This window comes from Triticum urartu, chromosome 1A, assembly GCF_056163025.1.
Source record: "Triticum urartu cultivar PI428250 chromosome 1A, HENAU_Tu73, whole genome shotgun sequence".
Taxonomy (NCBI): Eukaryota; Viridiplantae; Streptophyta; class Magnoliopsida; order Poales; family Poaceae; genus Triticum; species Triticum urartu.
In genome coordinates this window covers 49520332-49547478 of record NC_141873.1, presented here as the reverse complement: position 1 = coordinate 49547478, position 27147 = coordinate 49520332, and the positions used below count along the sequence as shown (strand labels likewise).

The following is a 27147-nucleotide window of genomic DNA, read 5'->3' as shown; positions in this document are numbered from 1 at the left end:
CATCCACGCATGCACCCACGCCCGCACCCACGCAAGCGAAGAGGGCTAGGGTTTCTCTCCCTGTCGATCCACAGACGCATTCGCGCCGCTCTCACCACCCCTCTCCTCTCTCCGGTGAACGGATCTCGTCGCTCTGTCGCCTCGTGGGCATGTCGCCGGCGCGCATCCTCTCAGCGCAGAGGTTGGACTCTCCTCCTCCCATCCCTCTTCCATCTGTCCCCATCCCTCACGGATCCCTCTCATCTCTCTCTGCCATTGCGCTGCTGCTTCTACCGATGCGGATGTGAGCAGGCAGCTAGGCGGGATGCTGCCATTCCCCGCACGCGTTTTGGTCGGAGCCGAGCTCGCAGCCATGGCCGCGGTGGCCATGGGAGCTACTCCCCTCGCTCACGTACAGACACGACACCCACACGCACACATGCGTGTGCTCACACGTTCACCCCTGCCCTCCACACAGATGCAACCCATTGCCGGGATGCACATGCATCCCGTCGCTCCTGTACAGGCCCTGTCCTGAACCTCCTCTCCTAGATCTGTGTGATTAGCATGCATCTATGTGAACTATTGGGCTAGTAAATTTTTTTATTATCATTGTGAGCTAACTTGTGGAAATTACAAGGAATCTGTAGGTAGGAAAGAAAAGTGCATATATTTGTCAGCTAATTTTTTGATTATCATAGATCTATGTGAGTTAACTTCCTGAACAATTTGTTCATGTATTTATTTTGTTTTGATGATACAAATAACGTTAATATTATCAGTTCCCATGCCTTTATTAATTTATAAATATGTGCTAAATTTATATAGATGGATGACAACGGCAAGACCCGAGATACGCTGATAGTGCAAGTTGCTGGTTTGGTTGCTGTTTTGTGTACCTATATGGCCACAATAACTACAAGGGCTAGAATTAGAAACTATCGTGCTCCAATTTGTTACGTTATGCTTGAGAGAGACGCAGCTAGGTTGTCCAATCTACGTTTTATCTATGAAACCAATGATATAAATTGCCATGACCTACTAAGGATGAACATGGCCCCATTTTATAACTTGTGTAACTTGTTTCATGATCGGAAATTGTTGGAAGACAACATTCATACCTGCATTGAGGAGCAGCTTGCGATGTTCCTTCTTGTAGTTGGGCACAACCATAGGTTTAGGGCAATGAAACCCATATTTAGGAGGTCAATTGAAGTAATCAGTCGATACTTCAAGGCAGTTTTATTTGCAATCGGGGAGTTGCGTGATGAGATAATCCAGCCCCCTTTCAATGATGTTCATCCAAAAATCCTACACGTAGGTGCCTCTATCCCTACTTTAAGGTAATACTTTACCATTTAGAATTCTATGGACATGCCGGATAACCCATATTTTACAAAAATATACCTCACCTCTTCTCTTAGGATCGTGTTGGTGCAATTGATGGCACCCATGTTGCTGCCAAGGTACCAGCTGCTATTGCTTCGGCATTTAGGGGTCAGAAAGGTGGCACCACCCAAAATGTGATGGCTGCGGTTGACTTTGACCTTAAGTTTACCTATGTGTTAGCTGGTTGGGAAGGGTCGGCCCATGATGCACTCATTTTGGCTGATGCTTTGGAAAGGAATGATGGATTTGTTGTCCCTGCAGGTATTAGTGAACCATTTTAGTGGCTTTTGATCATTTAAAACTATTAGTAGTAACACAACACATGCCCTCTTGTTTGTTAGGAAAATTCTACCTCGTGGATGCGGGCTATGCCGTGAGGCCATGGTTTCTTCCACCATATAGGGCTACTCGCTATCATCTTACTGAGTTTGGTGAACGTGTCCCTCAAAACGAGAAGGAATTATTCAACCTCCGCCACTCCTCATTGAGGATCATGATTGTGAGGGCGTTTGCAGCTTTCAAGAACCGGTGGAGAATTGTGGACAACAAGCCTCACCACCCTTATCCCTCACAAGTCAAAATCATCCTAGCTTGCTGCATTCTTCATAATTGGATACTTTAGTGGGGAGAGGATGAGTTTGTACCACCTGAGCACACTTGGACTGGAAATCCAGCATCGGATGGTGTGATTGACATAGAACATGATAATAGAACCCGGTCACAAATTAGAGATGGTTGGGCTGGGCATATGTTTGCCAATAGGGGCATTTCACGTGTGTAGAGCTCAAGTGTAGAGCTCAATTCTATATTATAATGTATTGTGTATAATTCTACCATGTAGAGCTCAAGTGTAGAGCTCAATAATATGTTGTAATGCATTATGAATAATTCTGTCATGTACCCAAATTGAAACATTTATGTCTTATTTGCTACCTTATGTTGCTGTTTGAGCTCCACTTTATTTCTGTTGATTGGTTCTTTACTTCTATTTAATTATGTTTAGACTTGATATAAAATTTTATTCTCTTATGTAATCATTTTTCCTTTCCTTTTGTTTGTTCTGTACATAGGAATGATGGCTGAGATGGCAGCTGATGGTGGGCATGGCGGTGGGAATCACCCATTGTGCTGGACATCTCCAATGTCTGGGTTCATGTTACGTCGCTTTGTAGAGCTCATTGCTAGTGGAGCGAAGACGGAAAATGGCTTTAAGGAGGTGCACCTAAACCAGGTGGCTAAGAATTGTAGTGATCACTTTGGTGTTTCCATAACCAAGACCCAAGTGTACAACCACCTCCGCAAGTGGCGTGCTAGGTGGGTGAAGATAAGTAGGCTCCGAGGCATTAGTGGGTCACTTTGGGATGATAACAACTATGTCATATTGCTGGAGAAAGAGCACTACATGGGCCATATCAAGGTTTGTACTAGCTTTTAGTGGCTGATCAGTAGCTATTTAATTACATATGCTCATAGAATTACTTACGCTTCATGTAGGACCATCCTAAAGATGTTGAGTACCTCAATGTGCCTTTAGAGAATTATGTTCAGATGCTTTCTATCTTGGGAAGTGGTATTGCTACAGGAAGGTATGCAATGACATCTAATGAGGCTCTTGGGGTTCCTTCAATGGTGGGAACCTCCTCATCATTTGTAAACCTTGAAGCTTGTGGTTCTGAATTTGTTGTGGATGGGAATGAACCTAGCTTGAGTGCTACTACTGCTTCTCATGGGGAAACTGCTGCTGCTCCTTATCGGAAGCAACCATGTAAGGATGCGTCTAGCTCCACTGGCAAAAGGAAGAGGGCTAGCTTGATGAGTGAAGAAGAAGTCTTGGTCATGAGCAACATGTCTGAAGCAGTCCGTGAAGTTGCTATTGCTATCAAGTCCACCCACTACAAAAAAATACACTTCCGTGATGATACGTGTTTGTCACAGTAGGTCGCGTTTTTTGTCATGCATGTACGTCCATGACGATTTTATGACAGAATCAAGATAGTCATACCTATGCTGTCGTAGAAGTGTTCCATGACATTACCAAAATTATCATCACGGAAGTGTGCACTTCCATGACGATAAATCGCGCGTCACAGAAGTGCTTTCGTCAAGGGTGACCAACACGTGGCATCCACCATAACGGAACACCGTTAACCTATCGGGTCGGGTTTTGGATCCGATGACCCGTTAACAGCCCCGACCAATGGGGATTTTCCACGTGTAAAATCATCATTGGCTAGAGGAAACACGTGTCGGCTCATCGTTGGGACAAATTTCATCCACTCATTGGACAGAAGGCGCCTATGATACGTCAACACGTGGCACGGCCCAACAGAGGCCCATTCCTGTGAAAAGGCCGGCCCGTTTGACTTGGTCAAAAGGTGGCGGGCCGGCCCATGGAAAGCCTGTTAACGGCCTGTTCGCATATAGCCCATTTACAACCCGCTAACCCAAGGCCCGTTACACCCTATCCGAATTAGGTCCAGTAGCGTCATTTGGGCCATCCAATATGATTCCAGCCCGTTTTCACTTCTGGCCCATGTATGGCCCATGACGTCTTTCAGCCCATATGAGGCCCTATGTAACTCTTGGCCTATTAATGGCCCGTGGTGAAACTGGCCCGTAATGAACAGTGTACCACTTTACACCCATTAACGGCTCGTGGTTAAACTGGCACGTAATGAACAATGTATCACTTTATACCCATTAATGACCCATTATTCCGTTGGGCCGTTTCCAGCCCATGTTATCTTTCGACCTTCTAAGAGCCCATTTATTCTTGGGCTCATTTCCATCATTCGTTTACTTACGGCCCGTTACTGTCATTTTTTGCTTGTGGGCCAAATTCAGCCCGTGGTTACAGTCGGCCCATTTGTGGTCCGTTAATACGTTGGGCCGTTTTCATAGCGTCATCAAATACGGCCTATTAACCATGGCCCGTTATGGTCGGCCCATGAACGGACGATTCCAACTCTAGCCCGTTTATGGCCATAATGCGGCCTGTTATTGGCCCATGTTTGGCCAATCGATCATACGACCCGTATAAGGCCCATTGATGATACGACCCGTAGAAGGCCCATTGATGATACAGCCCGTAGAAGGCTCATTGTTTCTATGGACCGTAGAAGGCCCATTGTTTCTACGACCCATAGAAGGCCTACTGTTTCTACGGCCCGTAGAAGGCCCACTGCTTCTACGGCCCGTAGGAGGCCTAGTGTCACTACAGTAAATATTAGCCCATGGTTATTGTGGCCTAGTTTTAAAAATAGGTTATTGCAGCCACTAGCAAACCGCGGAAAAAGAACTGCACTGACTACAAGCAAACAAATAAACAAGACAACAATGAAATAAATAAGCAAGCAACTTATGCTAGGCTATCACGGCTATTACACATATTACATCCACTGGGCATCAAAGTTCGCCACCAATGCAAATATAGGGAACAAAGCAGCATATAAACGCCGCAGCAAAACAAGTCCAGAACTGAAACCACTTTAGAAGAGTTCAAGAAACAATATCCTGGGTACCCATAATGCTGGCAAGATGCTTAGCAAGCTTATTAATTTTCTCTTGTTTGGCGCTTAAATCCTCCAACGCTTGCTGTTGCACAAGAAAGTACGCATCTGAATTCTGCAGGGACTTCCTCAGTCCTTCGGCTTCTTGCCGCAGCACAGCTGATTGATGCCTTTCAGCTTGTAGCTGAGACTGAAGAAGCCGAAGTGATTCAGGCAGCGAGTTCGAAGAGCTTGTGCCAGCGGTACTGGCCAGTAACTCGAGCACTACATCAACGCAGGACTGTGGGTTTTTCTCACTGTCTACAAGATCATTTTTATCACCTTTCTTGGAGACCAACAGGGTTGTCTCACTATCTTGAACCTTATCTGCATTACTTTCTCTACCATTGCATAGTGGGGTGCTCTTCTCCAATATTCTGTTTGCATACTACAAGAGAAACAAGTAGACACATCACATGTTTAGCTTGTAGTATACGAAACTCATTTTGGTAAACCGGTTCAGTAGTAAGGTGGACAGGATAACAGCATGAAACAAACATATATCTATGTACTATGGTCACTGTATTGTCCATATCATTCTAGTTTATGTTCCCTAATCAAGATAAAGACACAGTTCAACTCATATATTTTTAAGACACAGCAGCATAGACAAAATATAAGTGTGAGAAACTACACAACATTGGCAGCACTTGTAATGTGCATCACATGAGAACATAACTGTTTATACAACTTAAACTGAAATCAACATAGAGCAAGAAGTTAGAACATCAATCCAGTTAAAGAAATAGGTTTAAAACATACCTGTTGCACCATTGGAGTTTCAATTGGATCCTTCAAATTCAAAAGTAGTTGGTATGAGTAAATACAGTGATGCAACAACAAAGGAGTATGGACCATAGCTACGGAATCTGACCTGAGAACAATTGCTCTTCCGCTTTAAACGTGGAGTTTGGGTTAGCTGTGGTGGTCTTCGTGCTTTGGGCACTGCAGTAGCTTTACAAACTACTCGTGTGGGGGTACTCTGTGGTGGACATGGTGCTTTGTCAACTATAAGTGGGTTACTATCTGCTGGGGTTGCGGTTCGATGGGTTGTAGCTGGTTCTCTGCCCAACGGTGTAAGTGTGCAATCTGGAAGAGTCTTGATTATGTGTGGTGGGGCTAGTTTGTGGGCCAGTACAACCATGGTTCTATCTGCATCGACGGGTAGCACTGTGTTCTGTGAAGAACGGGTTTTTGCTCCCTTAGATGCTACCATCACCCCCTCCAATTCAAATGGCTGATAAACAAGAAAAGAAATTGAATGTACAGACATTGTATGATAGACAAATGTGGTAATTCACATATATGTTGTCTAACCAAACAGGATAGCATGACACAATTTCACATATATGATGCCTAACTAAACAGGATAGCATGACATAGTTTCAGATATATGATGGATAACTTAACAGGATATAATGGCATAATTCAACATATGATGAGTACCTAAACAAGATGGCATGACAAAACTATATGATGTCTTTCTAAAATAGGTTGGGATGAAATAATTCACATACATGTTGTCTAAGTATACAGGATGGCATGATATAATTGACATAATTGATTCATATACTAAGCAGCTGGCACTCGCATGTATGATCTCTAAACTAAGCAGATAGAATTCAATATTGTGCATATGATGTCTAAACTAAGCAATGCAAGACACCATATGCATCATATGAGAAATATAAACATTGCAACTTAGAGCATACACCTCAGGTGGGATATAGGACTGGTCATCTGTCTCTGAATCCTCCTCTGAGGAGCTCCCTATAACCATCGAGATATATGCTTCAACAGGTACCATTCCCTGCTCTGAAGACCTTGTTTTCACTCCAGATTTTTCCATAACCGGCTCAAATGGCTGATACACATGAAGAGTAGTTCAATATACACAGATTATCGACAAATGGAATACGTAATGAAAAAAAGATGGCATGAGATAACATATATGATGCCTGGCTCCATGGCGGTGCATAATTCACATATATGATAACTGGCTGAAAAACATGGCATTGCATAATTCACATATCTGATATAGAAAGCAAATATGAGGCATTCACACAAAGCATGTCTAATCTAAGTAGATGACATGGCAATGCAAGACACCATATGCATGATATGAGAAATATAACCCAGCCAAGTTAGAGCATGCACCTCGGGGCGGGGGGGATACGACTGGTCATCTCTCTCTGAATCCTCCTTTGAGGAGCTATCTACAACCAACAAGAAATCTGCATCGACAGGTAGCACTGACTGCTCAGAAGACCTTGTTTTCACTCCAGATTTTCCCATGACCGACTCAAATGGCTGATGCAGAGGAAGAGTATGATATAGAAACCAAACAGGTGGCATTCACACAAAGCAAATCTAAACTAAGCTGATGACATATAAGATGTATAATGTAAGCAATGCAAGGCGCCATATGCATGGTTTGACCAACATCAGCATGCCAGGTTAGAGCAAACACCTCGGGTGGTAAACAGGCGCGGTCGGCTCCTTCTGAATCTCCATCTGAACAGTTTTCTTCCTTTGGAATACAATCTGGAAATGCAGGAGGGGGGGGGGCACTTCGCCCACCATGGTGCGGCGTCTGCATGACATTATATTCGCACGCAACGGGCTTCTCTTTTTCTCTACATGTTTAGTATGATTGTGTACAATATCTGACATGCATAATAATAAAATAGTTAGATTTTGTAAGGCCTAAGGGGTGCATGCAAAAATCAAGACTGATGGTAGCAAACGAGTGGATGGATCCAAAACTAATGATAGCAGGTAGATTATAGCTTCAGTTTAAAAAGATAGACAATGGATCATCTATTGTTTGTTGCCCACCCAACATGAACCACATAGAAGACCCCAGATGAACCAGATAGTAGACAGATACTATTCGTTGCTGGGTCGATATGAGACCCATGGGCAATTCAAAACTCAAGATTGAACGATAAAGTAGCAGGTAATAATAACTGATGTATGACGTAAGCAGACACGAAAGACTGCGACCTCTCTTCCGGAACTGTGTAGTCCTCAGGTTCATCTGCTTAGTCGATGATGGTAATGCAGTTGGCGTGGCTGCCGACAACGGGGAAGGTGATCTGAGGCGACGAAAGGAAGTCTGCAGGCGGGATCTCTGCTGCAGTGAACGCTTCTGTCGATGGTGCACCTCAGGTGGGGTGGATGATGGCACGACAGGAGCAGGACATAACACACAGAGTTTTCTTTGATGCCTATCTGAAAATTAAGTAAATCTGTAAGGGCTCCTTAGAATTGGAGGATTCTATAAACGCAGGGACAGGAAAAACACAGGAATAGGATAGGAATGTACGTGCAAAACAGAGCATTTGGAAACATAGGATTTCAGTCAACCTGGGTGTTTGGCTCACATGAATTGGAAGAACAGAGGAATGGAGAAACAAAGTGATGCGACGAGTGTACAACCTCTTTGGCATAGCCTTGTGGACATCATCATCATTGGGTTGGACGTGGAGGATGGTGATGATGCTGGTGTGACTGTCGGAGGCGGGGAAGAAGATCCGAGGCCTCTGGAAACGGCACCGAGGGTACTGCTCCGCTGTGATGGACGGTTCCGTCGTTGGAGCAGCTCCGCTAAGGTGTACGGCGACGAGGCTGAAGCATGACAGGACAGATAACGTTAATCTGAAGTGGGACCCTAATATCATCTGCAATAGATGATGTAAAATACATCACTAAAAAGTGTTGGATGTAAAACGCATCAACCGTGCCATGGCCGCTCCAACAGATGCTGTAAGTACTGTTCACTCTGAACTTAACTGAAGAAAATGAACTTCATAGTCGAAACTGAATTTTACCGTCGAAACTGATTGAACTAGTAACAGAGCATTGCAATAGATGTTTAGGGCGTTCGAGCACTAGTAACAGAGAAGTAGTGATCTAAATCAGCAGATGCTCGAGCAGGGAACACACTAGAAGAGAGCAAGTCATGCAGTAGCACCGCGAGCGAGTGCTAAAGCAGCAACTCCTGTAGCTGCCGGAGGTCGTGCAGCAGCAGCAGCGCAAGCGAGAGCAAGAGCAGAGCAGCAGCACGAACGAAAGTAGGAGTAGTGTAGCAGCGCGACCGACAGCAAGAACAAATCCGCAACGTGAGCAAGAGCCAGAGCAGATGCAGCTAGTGCCGTTGTGGAAGTCGCCGCCAAGGAAGCAACGACATGGGGGAGAGACGCCGTGGATGATGTGGCCGGCGATGGCGCCGTCGATGGAGACACGCCATGTCTGCTCGGTATCGAGCACCGACAGCCCCGTGAGATCGAATAAAAGATAAAATGCAGCGGTGAGTGCAGAACCTCCTTGGTGGCGCCGAGTTGGCCTCGGCTTCATCGGAGGAATTGGTGAGGGTGCTGCGGTTCCGGTGGGGCAGGTTAAGACGGCGCTATGGGGGTTGAGGTGGCGCGATAGACGAGGTGAACGTCGGGGCAGCTTCTTGGAGGTGGAGGACGGGGCGGTTGATCCGGCGGGACGACGAGATCGACAACGGATCCTCATCCAGTGCGGTGGATGAGGGACGACGAGCTGTTGCGGTGCACGACGTAGTCAGGGAAGAGTCTCCTGCTGGGCGGCGGTCGGGAGGCCGACGGAGGAGCGTGGGATTTCGCGGGTTTTGGCGGCCTCGGTGTACGAATGGGGGGGGGGCGCGAAGGGGGAGGGGGGAGCCAAGCTTAGGGACGCGCTTGTCCGAAATGTAGGGTAAGTTACTAGCGTACCCCCACCGGTTTTGACACTGCGATGTGGAGCTTCATTTCCGGCTGAGGGTAGAAGGGGGATTTCGCGTGTCTGGGCTACGGGAGCGATTTCGGATGAGGAGGGAGTTCTCGTGCGCGTCCAAATTTCAGGATAACAAGGCGCGGCGCGGGTTGAAGAAGCGGGAGTTTCAAAGCAGGTGAGACAAAAGATACTCGAGCTTGAAAATTTCGGGATAACAAGGTGCGGATTCCTTGTTCGGCAGAACAAACTTAATGTGTAAAAAAACAATTCATACAAGACACAAGAGAGTCATTTCCCCTTTTACTATATTGCTATAGATGCCATTGAAAAAACTACAAGAAAAATGTAAAAAAATCGGGAGAACAAGATTACCCTACACATTACCAAATCGATTCGCACATCCCTCAACAACAACAAAAGCCAAATCAATTCCCACCAAGGAAAGAGTAATGTCCCTTTTTATATGATTACAGATGCCATGATCTCGAATTTCAATTTTTGAATCCACGTTATGTTGAATTCGAATATATCGTTAGGTGACCTTGCGGTTTATAATTGATGTAGTCGTACATTTTGATCTTCCATCATATATGAACATTTTACTCCACCATGTGAACATATATATTGTCGTCTACCATATGGACTAAATTTGAATCAATTTTCCTTATTTGAATACGATTGTTGTCAAGTTATACAATAATTTAAATATTATCTTGATAACAAAAAACATACATATAGCAGTAATCATATTTCACTATGAACTACATGTACCATACGCTCTCCAATTCAAATATTTGTATCCATTTTATGTTGAATTCAAATCATAGTACATTATTGGTCTAGGTAGCGAGATGTTTGGGATAATCTAAACCCTGTTTTCATACGTATAATTTTTGACTGAATTGGGACAAGTTTTGGTATAAGCTTCTTGCAAAACCGGAGATTCTCTCAACAAGCCTCGTGGTTCCGAGAGGGAACGTGTCACCTTTGTGTGCGAAACGATATACGCTGCCTCCCCCTGATTTTATTTACAGAGGCAACATAGAACTATATGAGTGCCCTGTTAAATTTTGGAATTATTTCGGGTTCATTTGGCCTTTTTATACATTAATTGAGTTTCTGGACTTTTAATGTGCATAATCTAAATATGAATTGCATGCACATGCTCCGGTGCACCAAAGTGGGTTGAAAAATCACATGTGTGTCCTTGGTTGAATTTCTAGGTCCCATGGAAGAAATGAGAATGAAATTCAAACATCTGGGCGTCATGACTCGGCCGAGAACATCGAAATTCATGTAAATCCAAAACTCGCCTGGAAATCATGAAACTTGGCATGGTGTCATGTCATGGCACTAACATGTTGTGGTAAAAAAATTGGGCCGATTTGGAAGCTCGTGGTTCTAAGAGGGAACGTGCCACCTCTGAGTGTGAAACGATATACGCTTCCCCCCTTGAGTTTCTTAACAAAGGCAACATAGAACTACATTAGTGCCCTGTTAAATTTTGGAATTATTCCGGGTTCGTTTGTCGTTTTTTATACATTAATTGAGTTTCTGGTCATTTAATGTGCATACGTCAAATTTGAACTACAAGCACATGCTCTCGTGCACCAAAGTTGGTTGAAAAATCACATTTGTGTCCTCGGGTGAATTTCTAGGTCCCATGCCAGAAATGAGAATAAAATTAAAACATCTAGGCATCGTGGCTCGTCCGAGAACATTGAGAAACTTGGTTTTAAAATTCTTGTAAATCCAAAACACGTCTGAAAATCATGAAACTTGGCATGGATGTCATGTCATGGTACTACCATGTTGGGGTAAAAATATTGGCCGAATAGGAACAGATTTTGGTATAAGCTTCTTGCAGACCGAAGCTTCTCTCAAGAAGGCTCGTGGTTCTGAGAGGGAACGTGCCACCTTTGAGTGCGAAACGATATACGTTGTCCCCCTTGAGTTTATTTATAAAGGCAACATAGAACTACATGAGTGCCCTGTTAAATTTTGGAATTATCCTGGCTTCGTTTGGCCTTATTTACACATTAATTGAGTTTTTGGTCATTTAATGTGCATAATTCAAATTTGAACTACAAGCACATGCTCCCGTGCACCAAAGTTGGTTGAAAAATCACATTTGTGTCCTCGGGTGAATTTCTACTCCCTCCTTCCATCTATATAGGTCCTAATGCGTTTTTCGAGGCTAACTTTGACCAAATGTTAGAGCAATAATATATGACATGCAACTTACACAAAGCATACCTTCAAATTTGTATGTCAAAGGAGCTTCCAATAATATAATTTTCATAGTATACATCTCATGTGCTATTAATCTTGTCAATAGTCAAAGGCTGTCTTGAAAAACACATCAGGCCCTATATAGATGGAAGGAGGGAGTAGGTCCCATGCAAAAAATGAGAATAAAATTCAAACATCTGGGCATCATGGCTCGGTCGAGAACATTGAGAAACTTGGTTTTAAAATCATGAAACTTGGCATGGTGTCATGTCATGGTAGTACCATGCCGTGGTAAAAAAATTTGTCCGGATAGGAACAAATTTTGGTATAAGCTTCTTGCAAATCGTAGCTTCTCTCAAGAAGGCTAGTGGTTCTGGGAGGGAACGTGTCACCTTTGTGTGCATAATTCAAATTTGAAATACAAGCACATGTTCCGGTGCACCAAAGTTGGTTGAAAAATCACATGTGTGTCCTCGGGTAAATTTCTAGGTTCAATGCAAGAAATGGGAATGAAATTCAAAATTCTGGGCGTCGTGGCTGGGTTGGAAACATTGAGAAACTTAGTTTTTTAATTCTTGTAAATCCAAAACACGCATGAAAATAATGAAACTTGGCTTGGTGCCATGACATGGCACCAACATGCTGTGGTAAATTTGCAGTCCGATTTGCGAAGGCGCACACATTAACAATCAAGAAAGTCATTTTGGAACAAGTGCTGTCACGTTACAATCGGAAACACAAGTATTATTGAAACCGTGGGCGTTCTACTTATTAGTACCATTTACGTGCAGCCACGCGTCCCCATTTTTATTAGCTAGGAGGCGCCGTGCAGGGTAGCTATTTGAGTACGAGAGGCGTGCGATCAGACCCCTGCGCGTGCTTATCGGGAGGAGAGCCCTTTGACCTCCATCTGCCGTCCACCTCTCTCCCAAGGTCTCCATTAATGGCACCCGAGCCTCTGTTTAATGGGGTGGCTATGTCTCACTCGACTGAGATTTAAGAGAGAAAAAAGAAAATCTGAAAGCACGGATCTTGATGTAAGATCCGACGGACCTATATAGCATCTACTGCGACTTATAGCAAGACTGATGAATATATAAGGATGATTAATTTTTTTTTGATCAAAGAAGGGCTTGCCCCTTCCGATTTTCATTAATGAAAACCACCACAATTCAGAAGAAGTTCAGCACAACTCTAGCCTAACACGAAGGACTAAAAGCTACCAGATTGAAATCGCAACATCCCAAGAGGCCAACAAAGGCCAAACATCCGCGCTAGAACCCAACATTTCACAACCGACAACACAATCCACATCCTAAACCGATTATTACATCAAAAGAAACCAGGAAACTAGTCTCCACAGCGAGCGGCGATGAGCTCTTTCGTGTCCTCAAGACGCTGCTTGAGAACATCCACAGATTCCTCCACCAGCCTTTGGCGCTTGTTGCGGAGCATGTCATTCTCGTCCATAAGTTTCTTGACGAAGACGCCGGTCCTCTTCAACAAGGCACTGGTCTCCTCCTGCTGGTCTACACTTCGGACGATCTTCTCCCTCAGCAGGTCGCGCTCGGCCCGGAGCCTCTCATTGCCCTCCCTTAGTTGCCGGATGACGTCGGTAGCCTGTTCAAACGAGGCTATCATGTCGTCCTGCAACCTCGCCGAGCCGGAGATCTTATCCATCTGGCTATGGACGATCGCATGCATGCGCCTGTAACAGTCGTCGCCTGCCCGCGAGAAATTTTCCCAGGCCGCCATGGCGCAGCGGGACATCTCTGCTGCATTCGTGGCACAGCGGGACATCTCTGCTGCTTTCGCGGTGCAGCCGGACCAGTCTGCTGCATCGACGGCGCAGCAGGACCTCCGTGCTGCTTCAGCAGCGCGGTGGGGCCTCTGTGCTGCTACTTCCGCGCGGCGGGAGATGTCGGCTGCTCTCGCAGCGAGGCGGGTGCTACCTCTTGAGCTTGCGTTGGTTTTCCCCGAAGAGGAAGGGATGATGCAGCAAAGTAGCGTAAATATTTCCCTCAGTTTTTGAGAACCAAGGTATCAATCCAGTAGGAGGCCACGCTCAAGTCCCTCGTACCTGCATAAAACGATAGCTACTCGCAACCAACGCGATTAGGGGTTGTCAATCCCTTCACGGTCACTTACGAGAGTGAGATCTGATAGATATAATATTTTTGGTATTTTTGGTACAGAGATGCAAAGTAAAAAGTAAAAGCAAAGTAAAAAAGCAAGGCAAGATTAAAGTGATGGAGATTGATATGATGAGAATAGACCCGGGGGCCATAGGTTTCACTAGTGGCTTCTCTCAAGAGCATAAGTATTCTACGGTGGGTGAACAAATTACTATTGAGCAATTGACAGAATTGAGCATAGTTATGAGAATATCTAGGCATGATCATGTATATAGGCATCACGTCTATGATAAGTAGACCGAAACGATTCTGCATCTACTACTATTACTCCACTCATCGACCGCTATCCAGCATGCATCTAGAGTATTAAGTTAAAAATAGAGTAACGCCTTAAGCAAGATGACATGATGTAGAGAGATAAATTCATGCAATATGAAATAAACCCCATCTTGTTATCCTCGATGGCAACGATACAATACGTGCCTTGGTGCCCCTTCTGTCACTGGGACACCACAAGATCGAACCCAAAGCTAAGCTCTTCTCCCATGGCAAGAACTACCAATCTAGTTGGCCAAACCAAACGGATAATTCGAAGAGACTTGCAAAAATAACCAATCATACATAAAAGAATTCAGAGAAGATTCAAATATTATTCATAGATAGACTTGATCATAAACCCACAATTCATCGGTCTCAACAAACACACCGCAAAAAGAAGATTACATCGAATAGATCTCCACAAGAGAGGGGGAGAACTTTGTATAGAGATCCAAAAAGAGAGAAGAAGCCATCTAGCTACTAACTATGAACCCGAAGGTTTGAGGTAAACTACTCACACTTCATTGGAGAGGCTATGATGATGTAGAAGCCCTCCGTGATGACGGCTCTCTCCGGCGGAGCTCCGGAACAGGCTCCAAGATGGGATCTCGTGGATACAGAAAGTTGCGGCGGTGGAATTAGGTTTTTGGCTCCTTATCTGTTCGTTTGGGGGTACGTAGGTATATATAGGAGGAAGGAGTACGTCGGTGGAGCATCGAGGGGCCCACGAGGCAGGGGGGCGCGCCCTAGGGGGGGCTCCCCCACCCTCGTGACCGCCTCTTTGACTCCTTGGAGTAGGGTCCAACTCTCCTGGATCACGTTCGGCGAGAAAATCACGTTCCCGAAGGTTTTATTCCGTTTGGACTCCGTTTGATATTCCGTTTCTTCGAAACACTGAAATAGGCAAAAAACAGCAATTCTGGGCTGGGCCTCCGGTTAATAGGTTAGTCCCAAAACTAATATAAAAGTGGAAAATAAAGCCCAATATAGTCCAAAATAGTAGATAATATAGCATGGAGCAATCAAAAATTATAGATACGTTGGAGATGTATCAGGCATCCCCAAGCTTAATTCCTGCTCGTCCTCAAGTAGGTAAATGATAAAAAGAGAATTTTTGATGCGGAGTGCTACTTGGCATAATTTCAATGCAAATCTTCTTAATTGTGATATGAATATTCAGATTCGAAAGATTCAAGAAAAAAGTTTATATTGACATAAAAATAATAATACTTCAAGCATACTAACAAAGCAATTATGTCTTCTCAAAATAACATGGCCAAAGAAAGTTATGCCTACAAAATCATATAGTCTGGCTATGCTCTATCTTCACCACACAAAGTATTTAAATCATGCACAACCCCGATGACAAGCCAAGCAATTGTTTCATACTCTAACTTTTTCAAAACTTTTTCAATCTTCATGCAATACATGAGCGTGAGCCATGGATATAGCACTATAGGTGGAATAGAATGGTGGTTGTGGAGAAGACAAAAAGGAGAAGATAGTCTCACATCAACTAGGCGTATCAACAGGCTATGGAGATGCCCATCAATAGATATCAATGTGAGTGAGTAGGGATTGCCATCCAACAGATGCACTAGAGCTATAAGTATATGAAAGCTCAAAAAGAAACTAAGTGGGTGTGCATCCAACTTGCTTGCTCATGAAGACCTAGGGCAATTTGAGGAAGCCCATCATTGGAATATACAAGCCAAGTTCTATAATGTAAAATTCCCACTAGTATATGAAAGTGATAACATGAGAGACTCTCTACTATGAAGATCATGGTGCTACTTTGAAGCACAAGTGTGGTAAAAGGATAGTAGCATTGCCCCTTTTTATTTATTTTCTCTTTTTTTGGGCCTTCTTTTTTTTTTCTTTGGCCTTTCTCTTTTTTTCAGGACAATGATCTATTAAATGATGATCATCACACTTTTATTTATTTACAACTCAATGATTACAACTCGATTCTAAAACAAAGTATGACTCTATATGGATGCCTCCGGCGGTGTACCGGGATATGCAATTAATCAAGAGTGACACGTATGAAAAAATTATGAACGGTGGCTTTGCCACAAATACTATGTCAACTACATGATCATGCTAAGCAATATGACAATGGTGAATGTGTCATGATGAACTAGATGGTGGAAAGTTGCATGGCAATATATCTCGGAATGGCTATGGAAATGCCATAATAGGTAGGTATGGTGGCTGTTTTGAGGAAGGTACATGGTAGGTGTATGATACCAGCGAAAGGTGCGCGGTATTAGAGAGGCTAGCAAAGGTGGAAGGGTGAGAGTGCGTATAATCCATGGACTCAACATTAGTCATAAAGAACTCATATACTTATTGCAAAAATCTAGAAGTTATCAAAGCAAAGTATTACGCGCATGCTCCTAGGGGGATAGCTTGGTAGGAAAAGACCATCGCTCGTCCCCGACCGCCACTCATAAGGAAGACAATCAATAAATAAATCATGCTCCGACTTCATCACATAACGGTTCACCATACGTGCATGCTACGGGAATCACAAACCTTAACACAAGTATTCTTTAAATTCACAACTACTCAACTAGCATGACTTTAATATTATCACCTCCATATCTCAAAACAATTATCATGCTTCAATCTTTTCTTAGTATTCAACACACTCAAAAGAAAGTTTCACAAATCTTGAATACCAAGCATATTATTATTAAGCAAATTACCATGCTATTAAGAGACTCTCAAAATAATTTAAGTGAAGCATCAGAGATCAATAGTTTCTTTAAAACAAATCCACCACCGTGCTCTAAAAGATATAAGTGAAGCACATAGAGCAAAATTATAACGCTCAAAAGATATAAGTGAAGCACATAGAGCAAAACTACTTAGCTCAAAAAGATATAAGTGAAGCACATAGAACAAAACTACATAGCTCAAAAGATATAAGTGAAGCACATAGAGTATTCTATCAAATTCTAATTCATGTATGGCTCTCTCAAAAGGTGTGTACAGCAAGGATGATTGTGGCATACTAAAACACAAAGACACAAATAATACAAGACGCTCCAAGCAAAACACATATCATGTGGGTGAATAAAAATATAGCTCCAAGTAAATTACCGATGGAAGTGGACGAAAGAGGGGATGCCTTCCGGGGCATCCCCAAGCTTTGACTTTTTGGTGTCCTTGGATTATCTTGGGGGTGCCATGGGCATCCCCAAGCTTAGGCTCTTGCCACTCCTTGTTCCATAATCCATCAAAAGAATTCACCCAAAACTTGAAAACTTCACAACACAAAACTTAAAGTAGAAAACTCGTGAGCTCCATTAGCGAAAGAAAACAAAAGACCACTTCAAGGTACTGTAATGAACTCATTCTTTATTTATATTGGTGTTAAACCTACTGTATTCCAACTTCTCTATGGATTATAAACTATTTTACTAGCCATAGATTCATCAAAATAAGCAAACAACACACGAAAAATAGAATCTATCAAAAACAGAATAGTCTGTAGTAATCTGTAGCTAGCGCAAGATCTGGAACCCCAAAAATTCTAAAATAAATTGCTGGACATGAGGAATTTATCTATTAATCATCTTCAAAACTAAATATCACTTTCCAAATAAAAATGTCAGCAATTCTCGTGAGCGCTAAAGTTTCTGTTTTTTACCTTAAGATTAACAAGACTTTCCCTAAGTCTTCCCAACAGTTCTACTTTGCACAAACACTAATTAAACACAAAAAACACAACCAAAACAGAGGCTAAATAATTTATTTATTACTAAATAGGAGCAAAAAGCAAGGAATAAAAAATAAAATTGGGTTTCCTCCCAACAAGCGCTATCGTTTAACGCCCCTAGCTAGGCATAAAAGCGAGGATAGATCTTGGTATTGCCATCTTTGGTAGGCAATCCATAAGTGGCTCTCATGATAGTTTCATACGGCAATTTTATTTTATTTCTAGGAAAGTGTTCCATGCCCCTTTTTAATGGAAATTGAAATCTAATATTCCCTTCCTTCATATCAATAATCGCACCAACCGTTCTAAGGAAAGGTCTACCAAGACTAATAGGGCAAGAAGGATTGCAATCTATATCAAGAACAATGAAATCTACGGGCACATAATTCCTATTTGCAACAATAAGAACATCATTAATCCTTCCCATAGGTTTCTTAATAGTATAATCCGCAAGATGCAAGTTTAGTGAGCAATCATCAAAATTACGGAAATCTAGCAAATCACACAAAGTCTTGGGAATAGTAGAGACACTAGCACCCAAATCACACAAAGCATAAAACTCATGATATTTAATTTTAATTTTAATAGCTGTTTCCCACTCATAATAGAGTTTTCTAGGGATAGAAACTTTCAACTCAAGTTTTTCTTCATAAGATTGCCTCAAGGCATCAACAATATGTTTGGTGAAGGCTTTATGTTGACAATAAGCACGTGGAGAATTTAGCACGGATTGCAACAAGGAAATACAATAAATTAAAGAGAAACTTTCATAATTAAATTCCTTGAAATCCAATATGGTGGGTTTAGCAACATCTAGATTTTTATTTCTTTCAATCCCACTTTCATCAATTTCATCATAAAGATCTAAATACTCCGAATTTTTAGAACGCCTTCTAGGTAAAGGAAGATCATATTCAGTTTCATCAAGATTCATATTGCAAAACAAAGATTTAATAGGGGACACATCAATAACTTTTAGATCTTCATCTTGATTTTCATAGGAATTCGGTTTAGCAGCCATCTTATTGACTAAGGTGGCTTGCATATCCGAAATTTCAGCAGTCATCTTTTCTAGACGAGCAATTTGGGATCTTATACCATCAAATTCTTTAGACATATCTTCAAGCTCTTTATTCATATAACTCATAAAATTTTTTTGTTCCTTAAGCTTGTTTCTAAAGAAATTATTATGCTCAAATTGCAAAACCATAAATTTCCTAACGTTGTTTTTGATCTCCTCTAACCTTTTAAGGTGAAGATCACCGAATCTTGGTTGAGCCATCGCGACAAACAAGCAAACTAGCACACGAGCAAACAAAAAGGCAAGCGAGAAAGAGAGGGAGGATAGAGAGAGAGGGCGAATAAAACGGCAAGGGTGAAGTGGGGGAGAGGAAAACAAGAGGCAAATGGCAAATAATGTAATGCGAGAGATAGGGATTGTGATGGGTACTTGGTATGTTGACTTTTTGCATAGACTCCCCGGCAACGGCGCCAGAAATCCTTCTTGCTATCTCTTGAGCTTGTGTTGGTTTTCCCCGAAGAGGAAGGGGTGATGCAGCAAAGTAGTGTAAGTATTTCCCTCAGTTTTTGAGAACCAAGGTATCAATCCAGTAGGAGGCCACGCTCAAGTCCCTCGTATCTGCACAAAACGATAGCTACTCGCAACCAACATGATTAGGGGTTGTCAATCCCTTCACGGTCACTTACGAGAGTGAGATCTGATAGATATAATATTTTTGGTATTTTTGGTATAGAGATGCAAAGTAAAAAGTAAGAACAAAGTAAAAAAGCAAGGCAAGATTAAAGTGATGGAGATTGATATGATGAGAATAGACCCGGGGGCCATAGGTTTCACTAGTGGCTTCTCTCAAGAGCATAAGTATTCTACGGTGGGTGAACAAATTACTATTGAGCAATTGACAGAACTGAGCATAGTTATGAGAATATCTAGGCATGATCATGTATATAGGCATCACGTCTGTGACAAGTAGACCGAAATGATTCTGCATCTACTACTATTACTCCACTCATCGACCGCTATCCAGCATGCATCTAGAGTATTAAGTTAAAAATAGAGTAACGCCTTAAGCAAGATGACATGATGTAGAGAGATAAATTCATGCAATATGAAATAAACCCCATCTTGTTATCCTCGATGGCAACGATACAATACGTGCCTTGCTGCCCCTTCTGTCACTGGGAAAGGACACCGCAAGATCGAACCCAAAGCTAAGCACTTCTCCCATGGCAAGAACTACCAATCTAGTTGGCCAAACCAAACGGATAATTCGAAGAGACTTGCAAAGATAACCAATCATACATAAAAGAATTCAGAGAAGATTCAAATATTATTCATAGATAGACTTGATCATAAACCCACAATTCATCGGTCTCAACAAACACACCACAAAAAGAAGATTACATCGAATAGATCTCCACAAGAGAGGGGGCGAACTTTGTATTGAGATCCAAAAAGAGAGAAGAAGCCATCTAGCTACTAACTATGGACCTGAAGGTCTGAGGTAAACTACTCACACTTCATCGGAGAGGCTATGATGATGTAGAAGCCCTCCGTGATGACGGCCCTCTCCGGCGGAGCTCCGGAACAGGCCCCAAGATGGGATCTCGTGGATACAGAAAGTTGCGGCGGTGGAATTAGGTTTTTGGCTCCTTATCTGTTCGTTTGGGGGTACGTAGGTATATATAGGAGGAAGGAGTACGTCGGTGGAGCATCGAGGGGCGCACGAGGCAGGGGGGCGCGCCCAAGGGGGGGGGGCGCCCCCCACCCTCGTGACCGCCTCTTTGACTCCTTGGAGTAGGGTGCAAGTCTCCTGGATCACGTTCGGCGAGAAAATCACGTTCCCGAAGGTTTTATTCCGTTTGATATGCCGTTTCTTCGAAACACTGAAATAGGCAAAAAATAGCAATTCTGGGCTGGGCCTCCGGTTAACAGGTTAGTCCCAAAAGTAATATAAAAGTGGAAAATAAAGCCCAATATAGTCCAAAACAGTAGATAATATAGCATGGAGAAATCAAAAATTATAGATACGTTGGACACGTATCAGCGGGACATCTCTCGTGCTTCCGCTTCCATGCTCGCCTCTCCCTGGTGGCAATCTCTCAACCCAGAACTCACGCTGGCCATGGCAGACGCAAGGGAAGGATGCTGAATGACTTGTTTGTTTTTGTGGATGAGGAGTTGAGGAGGAATGTGCAGTCATCTTGGCATACTAATATTTATAACTGAGTACTAATACGCTCCTAAGTGGGAAACCGTTTAGGTTGTGATCAGTTTGAACAGGTTTGCAACTCAATATACTCCCCTTTTGTAAGGCCCCGCTTTGGAAAGGTGCATGCATGCAACCATTTCATTGGTTGCATTGAAAGCCATTGTTGTTGGTGCCATGGCTGAAAAATTAATATACTTCATGTGTGCTTTTTCATTGGCTGCATGCATGTGAGAGTGTGCATTGGGAGTGAAATGAAAGAATTAATGTGAGCAAATTACTATGTGTCTTGGTCTAAGAGAAATTGTCTTTAGGCCTAATAAACCCGGACGGAGGGAGTAGCGTGGTACTAATACGCTCCTAAGTGGGAAATCGTTTAGGTTGTGATCGGTGTGAACAGGTTTGCAATTCAATATAGCGTGGTACTAATACACTCCTAAGTGGGAAACCGTTTAGGTTGTGATCGGTGTGAACAGGTTTGCAATTCAATATAGCGTGGAGTAATTTGCAATTCAAATTTTAGTTTTTCCATTTTATAAGGCTCAATTTGGTTGTTCCCCAACACATGTTCAGATTCCAAGGTGCATTAAATCATTGCATGCAAGTATTAAGAGAAAATTGACCAATGCATGTACTTTATGCATGCATGCATTGCAATTAATGCACTGATAAACATAATTTTTTGAGAAAAACAAGAGCATTAATTAGGTGCTTTTGCAAACTACAAAAAATATTCCACCACTCACCATCTTGGTTGGTGAGATTTTTGAATTAAGCCCTATAAACCGGAAAGGAGGGAGTACTGCTATGTACGTGCAATAACTGGCACCGTCGTATACATATCTTACGGTTAATGGGGTGTTCGACAGGAATAGCCACGTGACAAGATCTAGGCTAGTCTTTTTTCAGATGCATTAAACCTATCTCTCGGGACTTCTTGCATGCACCATCGTGCCACCCACAAAAACTTGTACTCTGAGTTTAGTAGTACGTTATACAGGAAGAGAAGAGGTGCACGCACGCACTCGTCCTCTCACACACGCGTCTGTTTTTTCTCGAAAAGGAGGATGATGACCCCCGACCTCTGCATCTGGGAGTCACACACGCATCTGTAGCTACAAATTGTAGTGTTCTCAACCATCCGATTGGCTCTATCATGGATGTACCTATATACTAAAACATGTCTATATACATCTATATTTTGACAAATGGAAGGCATGTATTGTGGAACAGAGGGAGTGCTTGTCATCAAAATGGATAAAAGGGACGTATCTAGAACTAAAATACGTCTACATACATCTCCTTTTATCCATTTTGATGACAAGTAGTACTTCTTACCCAAAGGAACTTTATATCCAACAGACAGAAAAATATCCGTTCGACTGTTGGAAATTACTGATCTGATGTCGAAGTAATTGCTACATCGCCACCAAAACCCACCATTTCTTAAGCTAAAGTAGAACAAGGTAATCCCTATATTAGCATATTACTAAGATAAACAGAAGGCACTGTAGAAACATTTAGGACGTGAGCTTGTCAATCTGAATGTGGAGGGACACAAGCTTAGCCCCGGCTAGCAGATTGTGCAGAACTGTCAAGAATGTCAGCTCCTGCACGTCGACGTCGCCGGGATCCTTGCTGCTTGTCACCTCCATTTCCAACTTGACGGCGTCGGTCGTGCCTTTGGGCTCCGCCGGCGGGCCATTCGCCCACAGCTTGGGCACATAGTGCGGCAGTGGGGAGGCCCCCGCTCTGATGCAGACGACCGACACGGAGATAGGCGCGCCGATGTCGAGCATGCCGCTGACCAAGAAAAACGCGCGGCGGTCCTCCTCCGCGAACAGCAAGAGCCGTGGCTCCGACAGTGGCACATGCAGCTGGAGCACCTTGCCGTACTGGATCCTATGCACGGGCATGGGATGCGCGGTGCTGATGTGGTGGTAGAGCGCCGGCGGCGGGCCTTCGTAGCCGCAGACGACCACGGGGCATTTGCAGGGCGCAAGCGGACACACACTCTGGTGATCGGCGAGCTTGTGGTAACTGACGTAGAGTCCATAGCCTTCGTGCGGGCACTCCACCCTCACCGAAGAAAGGATGGAGTCCACCGTCGTGTTCCGCACGTCGAAGCCCCCGTCGCGCTCGCACTTCTGGCACTGTAGCTGGTTCCCGGGACGCTCGACGCGGCAGTCCGCGCAGGCCAGGTGCCCTCCCTTGCACTGCAGAAATCAATCGAACATCACATCAATCAAGAAACCTGCACCTTGCTCAATCAGCCGAACGGATGAGGTGTATTCGAACCTCATACACTGGAGGCGTCAAGGGGCGGAGGCACAAGGGGCAGTGGAGCACGGTGAGGTCCATTGAGACCTTAGAGAGCTCCATCGTCGGGTCATGTTCGGTCTGCATGATCTCGTCCTCCTCGTGCACAGCCATCTCTTGACTTGGGCCGGAGTATTACAAAGCTTTACCGTCACATATTTTATACTACTTCAAGGTGCATTAAATCAACACATGCAAGTACTCCCTCCGGTCCTTTTTACTCCGCACATTAGCTTTGTCTGAAATCAAAGTTTGCTAAGTTTGACCAAATTTATATTAAAAAATATTAACATCTATAACATCTAATAAATATAATATGAAAATATATTTCGAGATGGATCTAATAATAAATATGTTGTTATGTGAATGTTAATAATTTTTGTATAAATTTGGTCAAAGTTGGATGAGATTGACTTCAGACAAACCTAATATGCAGAGTAAAAAGGACCAGAGGGAGTATCAAAAGGAGAGTCATGACATGCATGCATGTGTTGTAATTAATGCATCGGTAAACGCAAATTATTGAAATATATCGAGTGCAGTGCTTTGATGTGTCGCGTCAACTCGTACATCAACGAGAAGTTTGATTATCCTCTCGCTCGCGGACTTAACTGCACCTGCCTTTGGCTGTATGACAGGTTGGCCACACACCTGTCGGGCCCACCTGTCATACACGCAAAGGCAGGAGCATCCCTCCCTCGCCCATGAGCGTGGTGGCTGGCAAGACTAGGAGAAGCTTTCGCTACATGCTCCACCTCCCGCACGCGGTGGACATGTAGCTGTTCAATCGGTGTCAGATGGCCAGAAGCGTACTATAGTACTCCTCCAGTGCAGTAGCACTCCATCATTGTTCGACTTCCCGAAGAGGCGAAGATCCAAGCACAACCCGAACGCTCGTGTGGCAGTTTCATGTGTAGAGTAGTACAAGATAGCGTGTACCGTGCCTGTAAGCTTAAAATCGTTGGGGTCGGCTCCATGCTATGTGGCCGTCTTGAAGTTTTTAAAAAGGGGAGCCAACCGGTTGGGTCGGAACGGAATGCGTGTCATGTTTATCGGGAGGGCTTGGACGGAACAGGCGATGGAAATGAGGCCTAGCGTACCGCACAACAGAGGAAACGGACCTCCTACGCTCGGAATGGGGTCCTGTTGATCGGGAGGGGTCTGGCGTATCGCAAAATGGAGGAAACGGACCTCCTACGATCGAAACGGGGGTCCTGTTGATCGGGAGGGGTGTGGCGTACCGCAAAACGGAGGAAACGGACCTCCTACGGTCGAAACAGGGGTCCTGTTGATCGGGAGGGGTGGGGCGTACCGCAAAACGGACGAAACGGACTTGTGTTGGAGCGCTACGGTCGAAACGGGGGTCCTGTTCATCGGGAGGGGTGTGGCGTACCGCAAAACGGGACTCCACAGGATACTGTTCATCTCCACCGTCGACCTCCTCCAGCCTCCACGGGCTACCGTCGACCTCCTCCAGCCTCCACGGGCTCCTGTTCATCCAGCCTCCACCGCGCGCTACTCCACCGGCTACTGTTCAACCACCCCTCCATAGTCTACTATTCATCCATCCCTCCACACCACGGGTTCCTGTTCAACCACCCCTCCACGGGCACCCCTCCACCGTCTACTGTTCATCCTGCCGTCCACACCACGGGGTTCTATTCATCCACCCCTCCACGGGCACCCCTCCACCGTCTACTGTTCATCCAGCCCTCCACCACACCACGGGGTCCTGTTCATCCAAAGGCAATGCCACCGCTCACTGTTCATCCAAACCCCCCGCAACACTCACTGTTCATCCCAGAGGCAGCATCGATCGGCTTCAGTTAGCAGCAGTAGCGAAGGAATCGCTCGATCGGGTTCAGTTAACAGCCATCGATCGATCGCTCGGGTTCAGTAATGCGTAGCCTGCAGTGCAATCGCTCGGGTTCAGTTAGCGCCCAACGCCTTGCTCGGGTTCAGTTAGAGCCAACGCCTCGCACACACGCGTGTACGTGTACGAGACAAATGCGCATCGCTCGGCCCCCGACCTCCCACCGTAACCGGGAACTCCTTGAAATTTTCCTCCCCCTCGCTTCTACCACGGTTTTTTCCATCATGGACGGGCCAAAGAATGTCATACAGCTGCGTCTCCGGCCCGCCTAGGACGAAAAGCCCATTTTCTGTCATGATTTTTTGTCATAGAAGTAGGAGCCCACCACATCTACGATGATACCATGTTTTGTCACAATTATCGTCATATGTATGACAGAAAAAAATTTCATTCGGCCCAAAATGTCATGGATGTGTCTTTTTTTGTAGTGACCGGAGAGGCACATCCTGAACTTTATGATGCTGTCATGGAGCTCCCTGGTTTTACCGAGGATGATCTGTTAATTGTCTTGGACTATCTCAATGAGAATGCCAACAGGGCTAGGAGCCACTCATTCGTGCAGATGTCGGAGACTCTTCGCACTCATTGGGTCATGCACCACCTCTCCAAGGTCAACGATGGAGTGCCCATGCCCAAGCAAGGACTGCCCAAGGATGGAATGCCTGTCACCAACGATGAAGTGCCCAAGGGTGGAGTGTGAGCAAATATGTGCCACTTCAACGAAGCTGGCTATATTTTATTGTACTTGGTCAAAAAAACTATCTCGTATATATGTGATGTAAAGACAATATAGATTGTGGCTATCTAATATGTAAACTCTGGACTGTAATATGAACCATACGGATTTGTGGCTATCTAATATGTGAACTCTAGTACGTCTTGATTTATGTGCTATTTATGTGTTGGACCGGAAAAGAAGGATTCTCTAGTTATTTTGTACCATAAATTGCTTATATGTGTATATAAACTGCTTGTGTACTTATACAAACAACAAAGATGCTGCTAAAATTTTGTTTTTTCTTACTTCAATCATCTTAGTCATTTTGAAGACGTATGAACATATATTCTTTTATTACTTCAATCAACAAAGATATCTAATTTGGAGTGCATATTACCAAAATTATATTCGGATTATTTTACATACATGATCAATCACCCTTGAGTTAAATTCCACATCATACAACCTACCAAACAACATATGTTGTATGCTGCATCTCTCATACAACCTCAGATACAACACACCAAACAAAATCTGAGCTGAGCCTGGCTCATCTCATGCAGTACACCAAACACACATTTTAACTCAGTTTTGCATGAGGTCAACCAGGCTAGCCCCAACCAAGCTCCTTCATGCAATGCATGATAGATGCACCCAGGCAACCAAACATGCCCTTGATGCCTCCGCCATCGTAGACTTGGGGACCAAGATGATCCTAGGGGTGCTCGTGGAACACTCGGGACCTCTCTCTTATCTCCTTAATGGGCTTAATGCCCCCCGGTCAACTTGGTTGAGGGGCTCAACTAGGGAGGCCACCCCCTATGTGTGTCATGATTGCCTGTATCTGTGTTGGTATTTCCCTGAAGAGGAGAGGATGATGCAACTGATACGTCTCCAACGTATCTATAATTGTTGATTGCTCCATGCTATATTATCTAC

General features: G+C 44.0%; 1 protein-coding gene across 1 annotated transcript; it reads left to right on the top strand.

The window, feature by feature from the left end:
• The first annotated feature begins 2509 nt into the window (after window positions 1-2509).
• LOC147989884 (uncharacterized) lies at window positions 2510-26190 on the top strand. Its single transcript, XM_087536460.1, has 4 exons — window positions 2510-2785; window positions 2863-3251; window positions 7254-7264; window positions 25928-26190. The coding sequence occupies exons 1-4, from the start codon at window positions 2510-2512 to the stop codon at window positions 26188-26190; spliced, it is 939 nt and encodes a 312-aa protein (XP_087392586.1).
• The last annotated feature ends 957 nt before the right edge of the window (window positions 26191-27147 follow it).